Consider the following 15226-nt stretch of genomic DNA (forward strand, 5'->3'; position numbering starts at 1 on the left):
AGAGAATTTTACAAGTGGCTCAAGGAGGTTTCCTCAGCAGCAGCCTCCTCCTTCTCCATGCCTTCTCTTTGCTGCACTGGCTTTGCACAGGTACTTGTTGCCTGTCCAAGGGATGTATCAGTGAGCTGCTGAGCTGTTGTGACACAAACCCTCCCAGCAGGAATGCTGCTTGTATGCTGCAGCTTTTACCTACAGCATCTGAATTCCCTTCTGAGCTCCCTGAGGGCTGGGAGAAATTTAATACAGGTCTCAAAAGTGAGAAATTGATACAAAAAGAGAGTGTGGACAGGGAGAGGGGGTGCAGTCTGCTTGAGAAGGGGAAGAGACACAAGCAGTGGCAAGAGTAGTTCTCTCTCTCTCCTCCTTACTGGCCCCCACATCCCCAGGACTGAGAACCCACTGTGGTGCCTGAGGTACCATGGCAACTTCAGGCACCTCTAGCACCTGTGGGGACCATTTCCCAAATCCTGGGTCAGCACTCCCAGCTGCCTCAGGTTCCCCACAGGCCTCACATTTACAGACACCACCAGTCCCAAGCTGGCCCCACTGCCCAGCGGCCAATGCTGACCCCTGGACAGCCCACACAGACACCATCAGCCACCAGCACAGGGCCATCACATTTAGGGCCACCCAGCTCTTCAGCTCGAGCTGTGGGAAGATGTATCTGTGCTAAGATGTACTAAGAATGAGTGTCAAAGAAATCTGCAAAATGTGAGGTGAGAGCAGTGACCTGCCAGCCCTGAGGTGCAGGTTGCAGCCCCGTGGGAGGGCAGCAGCAGTGCTCACCCCCGTGCCAGCCCTGCTGCCACCCCCTTCCCATCACCTCGCAGTCCCCGCTCTGTTGCCGAGCGCTGCAGCTGGGGCTGATCCTTGCTGGGGCCAGGGATCCTGGGGAGATGATTCCTTAATAGGCTGCTCGGTGTGCTAGCACAGGGCCACCGAGGGAGGAATTCCTTATCAGCCCTGATCTGGCTTTACAGCCTGCTTGCTGCTTTGGTTCTGCCTCCCAAGAGCAGAATTAATTGCTGGGCTAGAAAATGCCAATAAATCAATCAGTTCATAGCACATTTATTTTCTGTAGCTCTGCATTGGGCTCCTGGCAGCTTCAAGCAGAAGCAAAACCCACTCATGCTACAGGGAGAGGTGAGGGTGGGGCTCTTGCCAAAGACTACCTGCAGAAAGGAGCACAGGCAGGGCAAGGTGGGGGCTCAGCACCAGCAGTGACCTGGAGCCAAATGCCATCCCAGCAGCAGTACTGCCCCACTTCAGCCTTTAAGGTGACTGCCAAGCCAGACCATTGCATAACTTATCTTTCTAGATTTTCCAAAATAAATGCTTGAAAGACAGACTAGAAAGAGGAGGGAGAAAACTGACATTCTGTGAAAAGAAATGCTGTTTTATACTCTAGACTTATTTACATCAAACTCTGTAACTTGACAACGGTGTCTTCAGCAACAGAGAAAATCAACCACTAAGTCATTACCAGTATGCTTTTTTTGGGTGAAATGATACAGCAAACACAGACCTCAAAGCAGACTCAGACTGCACAGGAACCACTTTTAGTCAGTGCTTTCCCACCCGTGGCCCTGGTCCCAGGCTGCAGTACTGCTCAGCCATCCCCATTGGCTGAGGCCTTTGCCAAGGAACACATAAATCCAGGTAGTGACCCTTCCCTTCCCTTCCCTTCCCTTCCCTTCCCTTCCCTTCCCTTCCCTTCCCTTCCCTTCCCTTCCCTTCCCTTCCCTTCCCTTCCCTTCCCTTCCCTTCCCTTCCCTTCCCTTCCCTTCCCTTCCCACACACCAATGCCCTCAATGCCCAGCCGCATCCCACATCATCTCTGGTCTTTCCTCCTGCTCTGTAAAAGAGACTTTGATGCAGCAGGTTCTTACCACAATTCAAGCCCCACAGCTATGGGAGATGCCATTAGTGGGGCTGTATTTTGTCCTGTTATTTATATTATAGATCCAGCACCTCGATTTTTTCTCCCCACAATTTAAAACCACAAACACAGCTCTGTCCCTGTGCCTCAAGTGCCAGCCTCACTGCTCATGGAAGGGCAGAGCGGGGCCAGGCTGCCCCAGCACAGGGAGCAGGGCTGGGGGTGCCCTCAGCTGCCGTGTCTTGGGAGCAGTCCTGGGTGCCCAGTGCTCTGCAGCACCCCCAGCACCGGGCGCTACCCAGGGTGAGGCAGCTCCCGCTGTGAAATGCCCTGCAGGTTCCGGCTGCTCTTTGAGAAACACATGGTGCTCAGTGCTCGCAGCAAATGCTCTGTCACCAAACCTGCTGTGTTCTGAACAGGGGCCATGGGCCAGTGATGCTCATACCAGAACTACATTTCAAGTAAGAGCAAAAGTTCTGGACTGATACCAGGCTTGTTTTTTTTTCCAATCTAGAACCCCATTTAATTATTTCCATTATGACGTTGCCTATGACAACCTGAAAACATTTTATCTGTGTGCACATCAGCACCCAATGTTCATGATTTTAACTCCACTTTAAAGACAAAGGATATAGATTAAATGTAAAAGAAGGTTGGTGTAACCTCTTGTCAGATACAGGAAAGAGTTTGGGAACTGACAGTTAATTGTATACACATTTTTAAGTGCTCAACGTTCTGTTATTATGTCAGATAAATGCACAATTATGGTTTTATCTTTGGCCAAAGCTCTTACCTGATATAACCTAATTCCTTTTTGCTCCCTAACTTGTTAAATAAATATTTCATCCAAACAAATGACTTTGGCTGTCAAAAGCTGGGCAGATATTATAACTACACAAGATTAGGATTTATTGGAAACAGTTGCGTACCTTTATATTAATAGGATGAAATACACTCAGAGACAACAAAACAGATCAAGATGTACTCATTAAATGAGCTGCAGTAAGTACTAGCTTTTAGTTTTCATGTTCAAGAGAGAGAAAGTTATCTCTACTGATAGTGCCTCGTATTTGGAACTGTTCTGAACACCATAAACATCAAAAAATCTTAATTAAAAGGCTTTCTTTTAGTTTAACTTTCCCCCCAGAAGACCTAGGCCTATATTGTTCTGTCAAGAGAGGGGTGAGGAATATTTTTAAGGAAAAAAATCCCAAAACACTTTAAATGAATCCATGATTGCTTTATGCTGCTCTGCAAATGAGATGGCACTGACCAGTGGGATGCATCCCAGGGGCACAGCAGCATCTCCACTGAACAGCCACAGTGCCTCAGGAGGTGAGGGTGCAGCAGGGACCCCCACAGCTCTCAGCATCTCTCCAAGCACTGCAGCAATATACCCAATTCAAAATCTTTTGGGTCCTCATTTTGTCCTGAACAGTCACAGACACAGACATATCCTAGTGTTTTGCTGTTGAGGTAACTGGATGTTGATTATAGGACAACACTTCCTATTATTATTTTCACTCTTTGAGAATAATAATTCTTGCTGAGAAGCTCTGGCCAGTGGAAGACTGTGGCTTCATGTTATTCATGTGGCATATGTATGCTCCAAGCAGAGTAGTGAAAGAGCAGATAAATGTCTCACCTGAAGCTCTTGTCCTCTGCTGTTACAGGTGAGCAGGGGTCCCATGGCACTTCCCCAGGAGCTCCAGCATGGCAGGTGTGGGAGCAGCTCCTTGGCAGAGCACAGGCACAGGTTTGTCAGCTGCCAGGTGTGTGTGCTATCTCCACTGGTAAGGACCTCTTCGAAAAGCTTACCCAAAGTGCACTTCAGAATTTCCAAAATTAATGTCCAAAGAGCAAACCTTGCCTGCTTTTGGGTGAAACAAAATGAGGTGGAAAAATCACCGAGGTTCACATGGGTTTATCTTTCTAAGCTTATCAAACAGTGCTGGTAGGTTTGCCAGAAGGAAGACAGCTCTCATTACTTAGAATGGGTTGAGGTTTGGTAGTCTTAAAAATGTCTCAGCAAAAGACAATGCAGTACAGAAACATATTTTGTGTTTAAAAATAGTCTCAACGGTTGTTAAAAGGGATTTAGCAATGTTTTTTTCCTGTATCAGCAAACGGAGCTGTATCAGCTGACAAAGTAAAAGGGTAACTCTGGGAATGAGGAAATACTTTTTATCTAATTTACTACAGCCTGAGGTGAAACATTAACTCAGCTCTGAGCTCTGATGGGGTGTAAAGAGCCTAAACAAAAACCCTGCTGCTCTTGCTTTTGAGGGGATGAACTCAGAGGTCTTCAAAGCTGTGAATGGTATCACAAAACACACCTTTCATTTTACTGAAGCATTCACTGAAACGTTTACCTTTGGAGTAGATTGTTTTGAACACTGTGGAAATAAGGAAAAGGGGACAAATTTATGATGGAAGTTTCCCAAAAAACTGAAAATATTTTAAAGGGATAAAACCAAATTACTGCAGACTTACCTTAAGGTTTGCATCTAAAGGACAGAAAAAGTCTTTACATCATTTCCCCACAGTTCAGCAGGTGCTACCTGCAGGGATCTCTGCCCCTGTGTGTGAGGGGCTGGAGTCAGCCCCCCATAGGCTCTGGGCTGGAGACAGACTGATGCTCCTTGGGCATCTGGGATAGAGCAGCTTTCAGGCCTCTCCTTCTCAGGGTAATCCTTGATCTTGATCTTGACCTGTCTGCCTGGGAATGCACACACCAAACCAAAAAGCAATCCATAAAAATGGAGGAAAAGATCTGACATTTTCCCTCATGATTATTTACTTTATGTTTGTTACAGTATAAAGCACCACCAGACCTGGCACAAATAAAATAACCAAAAATCATGGGAACACTTGTGACCTGATGGAGAATGTGCCCTTGGGTATGAGACTGATAATTATCTGACAGGGAGAAAACGTCTGGTGTCCTTAAAGGCCCTGTAGCCTAACTATTGCTACATCTGTGGTCAAGCCACATCATCACACACCCCTGAGGAAGCTTTGTGGCATCTGGAAAAGTACTGACCAGTATGTTCCCACCGTGGGGACCAGCAGTGCCCTGGCAGAGCCTTGGTATGATTATCACAGGGAATTTTTGTATGCCAGGGCCATATCTCTGCCTGCCAGTGAACTGGGAGATTTGTACAAGAAGATAAAAGCTGATGTGCAGTTCTGGCCTTGTTATCAGAGGGAAGGAATAGCTCATGCAGTTATTTATAGTTTGCCTCTGTGCCACATGCTGGCAGTCAGCACTCATTTAACAATGGCTGAGGGAGAAGCTGCAGCCCTCCAAGACCACCCTGCGGGTTTGGTTCCAGCCCAGCAGCCCTGGTGATCTGTGCTCCAGCACGGTGGAATGACAAGTGACAGAGTGTCCTCAGCTGTCCCCGTGGCTCAGATGCCAGCCTGGCTGGGGACAACAGGGTCTCTGCAAAGCTCATCCACTGAACATGCTTTGGGAAAATTGAGGGCCACTTTGGGAACATTGCACTCCTCCCTGCGATGTCCTGAAAAGCATAATCTTGAGACACACACCTGATGCCATGTCACGTTTGCCAGGGAAAATGTAAGTCTAATAAATATTAATTCAATGGGACTTACCACCACATTTTTTCTACTTGCATTTGATTCAATTTTGAGGAGTTCTGAGCAAATCCACAGCCTTTTGTTTTCCATTTGCCAGGCAGAGACTGTCCAGAGCATGACAAGCATCTGCTCTACAGCAGCAAACTACTTTCACTGGAGACTCCTGTCCTAATACTCCAAACCCTTTGATCCCCAAATGCCCTGTAACAGCTTGTATAGCCTGTGACAACAGACCTGCAGAATGTGTGACATTATTCTTACGCTACGAACATCCATACGCATCCATACACCCATACATCCATACGTCTGTACACATCCACACACATCCATAGGTTCCACACACACTGACAAACACTGGCTGTTTTGCCCAACTCCATGCAGGGAGTAGGGAGCACTGGGAGGTGTCTCGAGCCATGGGGTGGGTACAGCCTATTACCCATGGAAGCCTCAGACCATTTGCTTGTTCCCATGTCAGTATCCCAATACCTGAGTGCCAGCTGTGCCCTGGGTTAATTCCCAACTCTGCCTGTGTGGTGAGTGGAAGCTGAGGGCTTGAGAGCTGCAGTGCTGCCCTTCTTTGGGAACAAGGAAGAAACTTGCAGAGCCAGGGACTAGGTGCCCACAGAGCAAAACACAATACCTGGAAAGCACAACCACAGAAGGCCAGCGAAACACTACTATTGCCCCTTCTTTGCCAAGTGAAAAAAAAATCTCCGAAAGTCCCAGCACAGGGAGCAAGTTTGACCAGCTTTGTCACATTTTTGTGTTCTCTCTACTAACACAGACCCAGGCAGGGTTTTGTCCATCCCTTCCAGACTGTGTCAGTGCCATGAGACACCTCTGGCTCTTCCCCCAGGGCAGCTCCAGCCTGCTGCTGTTGACTTCCTCCAAAGAAGGAGATGCCTAAAACAAGGCATCTCCTCACTCCATGGACTTGTCCTTGGAGGAAAGGCACAGCTAATGCAAAGGGACTCATCCAGTCTGTGAAACACTACCTTAGTTCCCAGCTGTCAAAATTTCCTCCCCAGTTCTCTGGTTCCATTCAGCTCCACCAAGAACTGGCAGCTACTCCAGGCCTTGCTGGGGCTCTGGGGACACAGGAGTTGGCCAGGTGCTCCCACAGTGTCAGCATAGACCTCGCCCAGGTACTGCAAATTCATACCAAACCCAGAGTAAAGCTGCAGTAAAGGAACAGGCTGCCTTTGAATGTGACTTTTATTGTATCTAAAATTACTTACAGGTCTTTGCAATGTCATGCCCATTTCTGCACTGATGTCTCTGGGTCGTGCTGAGCAGGGCAGCTCAAGCCCTGAAATATCCTCTTCACAGGCTGGAATGTGATTTCTGGTCCAAATAGGGATTAATGTGCCCTCAGAAAAGGAAACTTTTAGGTTCTGAAATTCTGCTTCTGGACACTTTGAAGCTGCTGAAATCTACAACATATATTCCCATTTTTTATTTATGACATGCACGAAATATTCACTGCTAGAATAGGACAGAAACTAAAACCTTCAATATTCTGTTAATTTTATTTCATTGGTTAAATCACTACAAAGTATTGCTGATAGAAATCTCTTCGATTTCTAGGAGATAGAAATCTCTTACCTTCCTTGCCTTTCAGAGTATCTCATTTGTTTGTACATAGCTCCATCATTTGAATACCAAAGGAACCAAAAGCAATTCAGTAACTTGTTTGTAGCAGATGTTCTTCAAGATCTAAGCATTATGATATCACAGCTTAGTGCAAAATAAAATAAGGCAAATAAAGTGAGGTAAATTTTAAAAAGTCTGAAACAAAAATTGAGAAAAATTGAGAAGCATTTTTGCAACTCAGTTTGTCATACACATAGATGGATTTTTCCAAAAAGTTTTCCTCATTATCAGTTACAGAACAGACAGTGTGCCTCCCTCCTGCCAATGCTCACCCACCACAATGGGTGTTAGTCTTCTTACTTGTAACTGGTTGGTGACAAATGCTCTTCTGTAACAGCTTAAGCTGTATGAAGAAAACAAGGCTTTGGTAATTCTTTGTATTCTGAGTTCTCTAGAAGATTTGTTCAGACAGAAAACATTGTGTTGACATTTATCTTTGTGTATATTTATGCTGTTATATATTTTCAATTTATATTGATTTATAAGTAAATCAATAAGATAATTAGAACAGAAAGGTTGGATCAGTTTCTGTGAAAATGTCAACAAATTCAATTTAACCCTGGGATTGTAAAATCAATCTTGGATTTTTTTTTTGAATCAACAGTTTTCAATAATTTATTATTCTTCTAGAAAATCCTGGATCAGCACTGAATAACACTTCACAGACATTTTAACAACAAGATGACTGGACATTACTAGCAGTGGGCCCTTCCCCTGCACCCCTCACAACATCAATGTATTTACTACTTGGCTCTCTGCAATGTAAAGAGCAAACACAGACTCTAAAATGCTGGGGTAGTGTATCCCTGGTGTGCTCCATCAGTCGAGGCAGAGGGAACTGGGGCTGGGTTTGGGCATGTCCCCATATGCTGCAGGGAAGGGAGCTCACAGCTGCCAGAAGCGTTCAGGCTCATTCTCGTGCTTTGTTATCTGAGTGAGGGCAGTGACTATCCAGGCCCATCTCCTGCAGCCAGACTTCAGAACAGAGCAGATTCCTGCCAGGGGAACTCTGCACTGGTGCTGTTCCCCTTCTCCATTTCATGGCTGCTGGCTGTGGGTGCAAATCCCAACAAGAAACTTTGGAAGTGTCCCAGGTTGTAAAGGAAACATCCCCCTCTCCCCACCACCAGGAGCCCTGTCCACTCCTTGCAGAAGCCCTTGTCCTGAACAAGGAGTGTGGATCACCCCACACCCCGCAAGCTCCTCACAGGCTGCTGTGCACATGGACAGGACAGCATTTGAATCCCCAGGAGAATGTCCCAGGCAATGTGACAACTCACCCTGTGCTCAGAAGGCACCTTCCTGCCATGGGGGCTTCCAGCCAGAGCCCTACAGCAATTCCCAGTCTCTACAAGAACAGATGGAGAAAGAGAGACTTTTCCTTAGCAAGACAACAAGGGAATAGTTAATAATTTAACAGAATAGTCTGGAAATAACCACATCCACTGAAGCTCTGGAGATGGTCAGTTCATTATTTCCCACCTCCTGGAGGGTGATGGGGACAGGGGTCCTATTCATAGAGAACCAGTCTCTCCTGGCCAAGCAGCAGGGGTGGGTCCATCACCCAGAATTTCTTCACTCTCCATCACACAGAATTTCTGCTCCTGCAGCTCCCATGCCTGATCCCACACAGTGCAGATCTGATGTGATGAAAGGACTTCATGCACCAACGTTTTTCCAGCAAACTCCTCCCTTTCCAGTTTGCTGGACCTGCATGGTTAAGCAAAGGTTACAGACTTAATGTCTCAGTTAAAAAAAAGGGCTATTATTGGATTCAAAAGTAATCTTGCATATGCTGAGTTGTGGCGCACACCTGAGGCTCCCCCACTGTGCTCCAGAGTGAGGGACAGCCCCTGGGCCAGTGCAGAGCTGCTCCCTCCCCAGCACCCCTCCATCCATCAGGTGCAATGCCCTGGACCCCTGAAGCAGCAGGACAAGATGCTTAGACTGCAATAGTAATGGGCTCAGAATAAAACCAGAGCTGTCCAATATCTCACAGCAGTAACTTTGGCTTCACCAGCCACTGGAACAAACCTCAGCCAAAAAGCGAAAAAAAGCCTACGCACATGCATGGAGCCCGAGCCTGCTTTGCCTGGCAGCAGCTGGGACACATCACAGGGAGGGAGAGGTGTTGAACAGGCAGTTAGCACACCTTCTTCTTGCAGTGGGAGCAAGAATTCCAGTCTGGCATTGTCCAGAGGGCCCTGCTGTCTCTGGGAGCAGGAGGTGCCTGCGGGAGCGAGTGCTGGGCAGGTACTGCAGTGACACCAAGACCATGTTTCACACAGACACCTTTATTTCTGTATTTCTGCATGGATGAATGTTCTTTTTCCTGGGATGTACTGGTAGACAGATAATACCCTATAAAATGGAGTTTAGCAAACATATATATATATCCATATATATATATATCTATATATCTATATATATTTATATATCTATATCTCTATATATATATATATATATACACACACATATATATGTAGTCTGGCAAAATCATTTCTGCATTCCTCAATGTGTCAGAATGGATGCTTACAATAAGCCAAAGCTGAAGGGACACTGACGTTTTGGGTTATTTTTCTTATCTATAACATAAAATAGTGTTTGCATTTTTTTTTTCAACACAATTGTCTGTTTTCCTGCTTATACTTAAGCAGAACTGCAGAAGAGAAAAGCCATGCCTGTAAGCTTGCAGTTTTCACTACCCTAAGTTACTATCAGCGGTGCAGGTAGAAGAACATTTCTGAACTTTACACAAGGGCCAAACTATCAGTTCAGCATATGCCACCACATCAGATGTAAGAGCATCCCTGTATCAGAGATGCAAATAAATCATTGGCATGTAAGTGTTGGCTCACGGCACAGTTCAGTTTTACAGCCCCCACCCACACAGATATATGTTTGAGTCCCAGTTTTAAAAGCTTCATTGCAAATTTTTAACCTAACAGTGTCCCTTGAGAAAAAATACATACTGGATTTAGGAAAGGACACCCTCCTACAGGTATTTATTTTTATTATTAAAACCAACATTTTTAAAACCATTCAACAAAATTGAATACAAATTGCCATTGGAGAATAGCATTTGTAACAGCTGTACATGGCTGATCCATTAACATGGCTTTAGGTATCACAATTTACATTATTTGCACATTTCCTTAGTCTTTCATGGCACTTCCATAAAGAAGAAGAAAAGTTTGACACACTGCTGCTACTATCTCATCAGAGGTGACCCACGGATACAAGGGTGTTTGTTCTCAACACATATTGCAGTCAGGAAATGCCACTGCCCACGATGCCTGAACCTCAGGGTATTTGTGTCTCAAGCCTTTAGCTTGGCTCATGGTTACTCACAATATTGCATTGCATTCAGAGGAATAGGAAAACAAACAGCCACAGAAGAGGCATGGTACTATTTTTTTACTTTTTTTTTCTTTTTTTGCATTATCATTTATCACATTCCTATTTGTCAACAGATTGTTACCTAAAATGCATGTTAGAAAGGCTTTCTTTATAAAATGCTGGCATGAAGATGCAGACTAATGTTTGTAACTAGTGAAACAGTCAAGAGTCCTGATTCAGACGTTATTTAAACATTCATAACTTGCAGGAAATGTGCACAGTTAATAGCACTGACAGAGAATCTGACTGCCTTCTGTCTACTGGCAGGAGGATTGATGAAGGTGGGAGACTGGAGTAGCATAGTGTGTTTTATTTAGAAATCTGTAGTAGTGTTTGTCATAAATATTGCAAGCCTGGTTTATGAGAGTGGAGGCTTGGCAAGTTTACAGTAGAGTAACATTCACGGAAAACATGAAAAACAAACTCAAAGCCATTTCCATGCAGAGAGCACCTCTCTCAGTCACTGATGTCTCACCTGCCAACTGGAGCACACCTGCCATGGACAGATGCTGCTGATGGAAAGCCCAGAGGCCTTCTATGCACTGGTGCATCTCAGCCTCTGGCTGTAACAGTGGGATCAGGGACAAACACAGGGAAATAATTGGGTTTGCATTGGCAAGGACTCTGCCACAGATAGATTCTGCAATCTGAGATTTGGGAAAATGCAGCTGTGGGTGACACTTTGCAAGTCCTCCTGTCTCAGCTACTGTGGGCTTCAGGTGAAGTGCAGAGCTCAACACAGGGCAGAACATCAGGGGTGTGTGGGAGGGGACTGACTCCAGTGGGTTCCAAATCAAAGCTCCTTATCCTCTAAGGGCAGATCAGTGTGGCTGTCAGCATGTTCCTCTCTACCTGATGCACCCTCATTGTTGCTGGCAGTGAAAAGCAGGCACAGTGGAGCAGCAAAGGAGATGGCAGAAGTGCAGGGTCAGTACTGGCACTCTGATCAGCAATGCACGTCAGCACACACTGACAGTGACAGCAGCTGTTTGCTGCTGAGCTGGAGCAACACTCCAGAGAAAACAGTGACAGCCCTGGTGACAAAGGCAGCCCCCACAGAGCTGCTGCCAGCAGGCCAGGAAACACAGATGAGGCCAAATTCATCACAGTAACTCCAGAAATTAATTTAGCTTCAGGGACTATGGCATCATGCAACTAATAACATTTTCTTTTGAAAAGGGCACATTCCAAACACTTCTGTCTGTATGTGCCATCTCATTAAGCACCCTTGAAGCAAGACTATTAGAGGAAAAAGGCACTGTGCTAGCCTGATTAAAATCCTTAATTTCCACTGGCCTGATCACTTCTCCCTCTGCTGAAGTGAACTGCTTAGAATAATAGATTAAGCAGTTTCGGTGGGAGGGAAAACCTGGTAATTATATTAAATTCTGTCATTTGCTGAAATGATTGCAAGAAGAATCAAGAAGGAATGGTGTAAACTGTGTATTATTTCAGCTACAACTGATGTCTTTACAAAGTGCCTGTTAAATAAAGCCTAAATGACCCAACAACTGGAGGAAAGGTACTCCCACAGCAGGGCATCACTCCTGCAAATCCCAGCCCCTCACCGGAGCTGCTGGATCACTGCTGGGAGGAATTCATTAATGGTATTTGTATGAAACAAGATGGACTAAGGTGTCATTCCTGCAAACATGTAACTTTACTTGAACACCACTTTTGATGGCAAGGGAACAACTTAGAGAAATAAAGTTAAGACTACACAGAAGTGTATGGGGGGGGGGAGCACAGTAAAAGGGGAAAATGCCCCATCTTGGGGAATTGGCATTATCATTGTACTAGGACTGATCATACCTACTTCTGTAATCAGGAATGATTCAATAGATGATATTTTTATAAAATTAGGGCTACAGAACTGAGGCATTCTGTATATTCTGTATTATAAAAATGTTCCACTTACATAATTTTTAAAATATATCTTCAGTGCTAACACTTTGTCTGTAGTATAGTGTGTGATACAAGAACAATAGATGCTCACTGGATGGGAATGATGCAGCACTACTGCAGGGACTGTCCCATCTGCGTGGTTTGAGCAGCTGGAAGAGCTGGCCGTTCCCTTCTTCCCTTTGCTTCTCAGCCATTGTCTGCCTGGAGATGACAATGGCACTCTGGTGGGTCAGCTTTCCTAAAAGGCTTCTTCACAGAAGACTCTGACGTTCCCCAGCTGACAAATCATCCAATCTTGGTGTAAATTCACTACAGAACTTTTCTGTTTTATTAATTAAAAAACCAAACCCCTAAACCAATACTCTACTTGGCATTAGCAAAGAAATGGGGCTTATACAAGGCATACTACTGCCTTGTAGGAAAAAAATATGGGCTCTGGGAGCTGATTCTGAGGCTAATACAATTCAGGAATCAAATGTGCTGGGCATTTTGTAGGTACCAAGGTCTGCACGCTGAAACCCAGCTGCATCTTAGTTTTTCACTAAGTCAAACAAGAAAGCTTAAATAAATCCATAAGGGGGGGTAAGACCTGACTGTAACGTCCAGTGATGAACCTGGGAAGTGTGTGCCAAACTACAGCAAAAGGACCAGAGCACATGGCCGTGGTGCTGCTGAGATGCACTGTGGAGCATCACCTGGTGTCCCTGGGACTCAGCAGGCAGCTGGGACCAGACCATGTGTTCATCTTTCTGTACCAGCCCTTACACACCTGCCTGGTCTCTTGGAAACTTACCACTCCTGAACAGGATTTGTCCTGTACTTTTATATTAATATGTGCAACATGTTCTGCTCCTTTCTGACTCACCCTGGCATGAAGATCACCTGATTAATATGTTCAGGAAGAACTCCACTAAACTCAGCATAGTGGCACCAGTGCATGTGAGAGGATAAGCAGATCTCTGCAGAAATGGGGATACTGGCTACATGGGCTGTCTGTTTAATGTCCCAGGTACATTGACTGTTCATTTTTTCACAGACTGCCCTGGCAGATTGGGGTTTTGTCAAAGCAGATTAACAGCAAAGGCATCCACAGAACATTATGCCAAACAGAGGTATGGACTGAGCTGTCACTTGCAATTGATGGCTGAATAGCTATCAACATGTGCTATTATAGGGAATTAAGCTTGCTAGATTAAAAGCAGGATTTGTGCCTAGCAAACAATGCTCTGTATTACTCATTGAACTTTGAGCAGCAGTTTTCTCTTGTCGGGACTTATTAAAATATTCACATGCTTCCAAAATGAAAGAAAAGTCCACCAGCATCTTCCAGGGAGAAGTGGTGGGATCGGCTGCATTCAGTTGCCATTTGGTTGGACATATCATACAAAATCCTCACACATTGGACATGGCTCAATTGTAAAATCTTTCACCCAGAAAGAAGATCTTTGTTACACAGAAGTCTCAGACTCCTCCAGTGCTCTTCTGGTTACATGACATTCTCAAAGAGCTGTAAGGATCGCATGATATTGTCGTCCTGAAAGCAAGGAGAAGATACTCCCATGAAACCAGCATGGACAAGCACAATTCATAACCCTGCCTGGCACCAGGGAGCTCTGCTGCTTCTCCAGCAGGCAGCAGCCTTGCTCTGGGAATGCTTTCCCCTTCTGTGACCTGGGGCTCAGTGCCCAGGCCTGGTTCAGCACAGCAGCTGGCTTGTGCTTTGGCCCTGGGTTGGTGTGAGGCACACCAAGCACAGAGTCCTCTCCTGAGCCTGATGTCCAGTACAGCTGTGCTGGGCAGGGCACTGGGTGGGTGCCTGTGCTCAACCCTCAGAATCCCTCCCTGACCCTGGGTGTGCAAATGTGCTCTTGGCTAATGTGCTCCACAAGTCCAAATGGAATGGCAGGTTTTGAACCAACAAGCAAACTGCCTTGAGGGAGCACTTCCTGCCAGAAATTGCAATTTAAACCCAAAACACATGCAATCTGTGCAACCTCAGCCTCTCCAAAGTTCCTAGAGCCAAATGAGAAAGTTACAGACAGACACAAGGGAAATCCTGGATTATTTCTCCTAAAGTATTGGAATTTTACTTCAAGATAAGAACCAGATTAGTATTCAAAAACATAATGATGGTTTTTTTCCTCTCAGGAATTCAGTTCAGAACAGCTGTTTGCCTGTAACATGAAAACAATTTTCCACATTGAGCAGCTTAAGAGATCTATCACAGTACTCCTCAGTCGTTTTGTGAGGCTGCATCATCCCTGTCACTGCTCACCCAGCAGCAGTTGGAAGCCAATCAACCTCTCCAGGGTCGTGCCAGGGCTTCACTGTCCTCAAGCCAGAGCTGCTGCAAAGGCACAGGTGAGCACTGCTGTGCACTTTGGTTTGTTTTTCATAAAGATAAAAAGAATAAATCTTGGTGTGGCAGAGCTTGCTCCTGCCTGCCAGGAAACAGCAGCTGACAGTGCATCAGCCTGCCCAGCTCCCAGTGCCAGGATGGCAGAAGGAACCAAACCCAAACAGGGACAGAGAATTAAAACTAACAGTTATAGATAAAGTAAAGCTGCTTCAATACTGAGACCACCTGATCATACACACACCTACAGGCAAGTTACAAACGTGCAGAATAATACACAACACAAATGATTAAATAAAGATGGTGCCAAAAAAAAGCCAAACAATCAGGAGGGACCAAGAATAAAGTAACTGAAAAACATTAGCTTTCTATTATGCATCTGCTAAACAAGGATTTGGCTGCCTGAAGTCCGTGACTAAGACTTGGATGTG

The 15226-nt window shown here is 45.4% G+C and overlaps 1 protein-coding gene across 3 annotated transcripts in view; it reads right to left on the bottom strand.

The window, feature by feature from the left end:
* Positions 1–10131: 10131 nt before the first annotated feature.
* KCNIP1 (potassium voltage-gated channel interacting protein 1) overlaps positions 10132–15226 on the bottom strand; it is a 176404-nt gene continuing 171309 nt past the window's right edge. For all 3 annotated transcript variants that reach the window (XM_066560211.1, XM_066560212.1, XM_066560213.1), the window contains one exon: positions 10132–13973. In XM_066560211.1, the coding sequence (XP_066416308.1) occupies positions 13926–13973 (48 nt within the window). In that variant the 3' untranslated portion in view covers positions 10132–13925. The remainder of the gene's footprint in view (positions 13974–15226) is intronic.

The sequence above is a fragment of the Molothrus aeneus genome, chromosome 15 (assembly GCF_037042795.1).
Source record: "Molothrus aeneus isolate 106 chromosome 15, BPBGC_Maene_1.0, whole genome shotgun sequence".
Lineage (NCBI taxonomy): Eukaryota > Metazoa > Chordata > Aves > Passeriformes > Icteridae > Molothrus > Molothrus aeneus.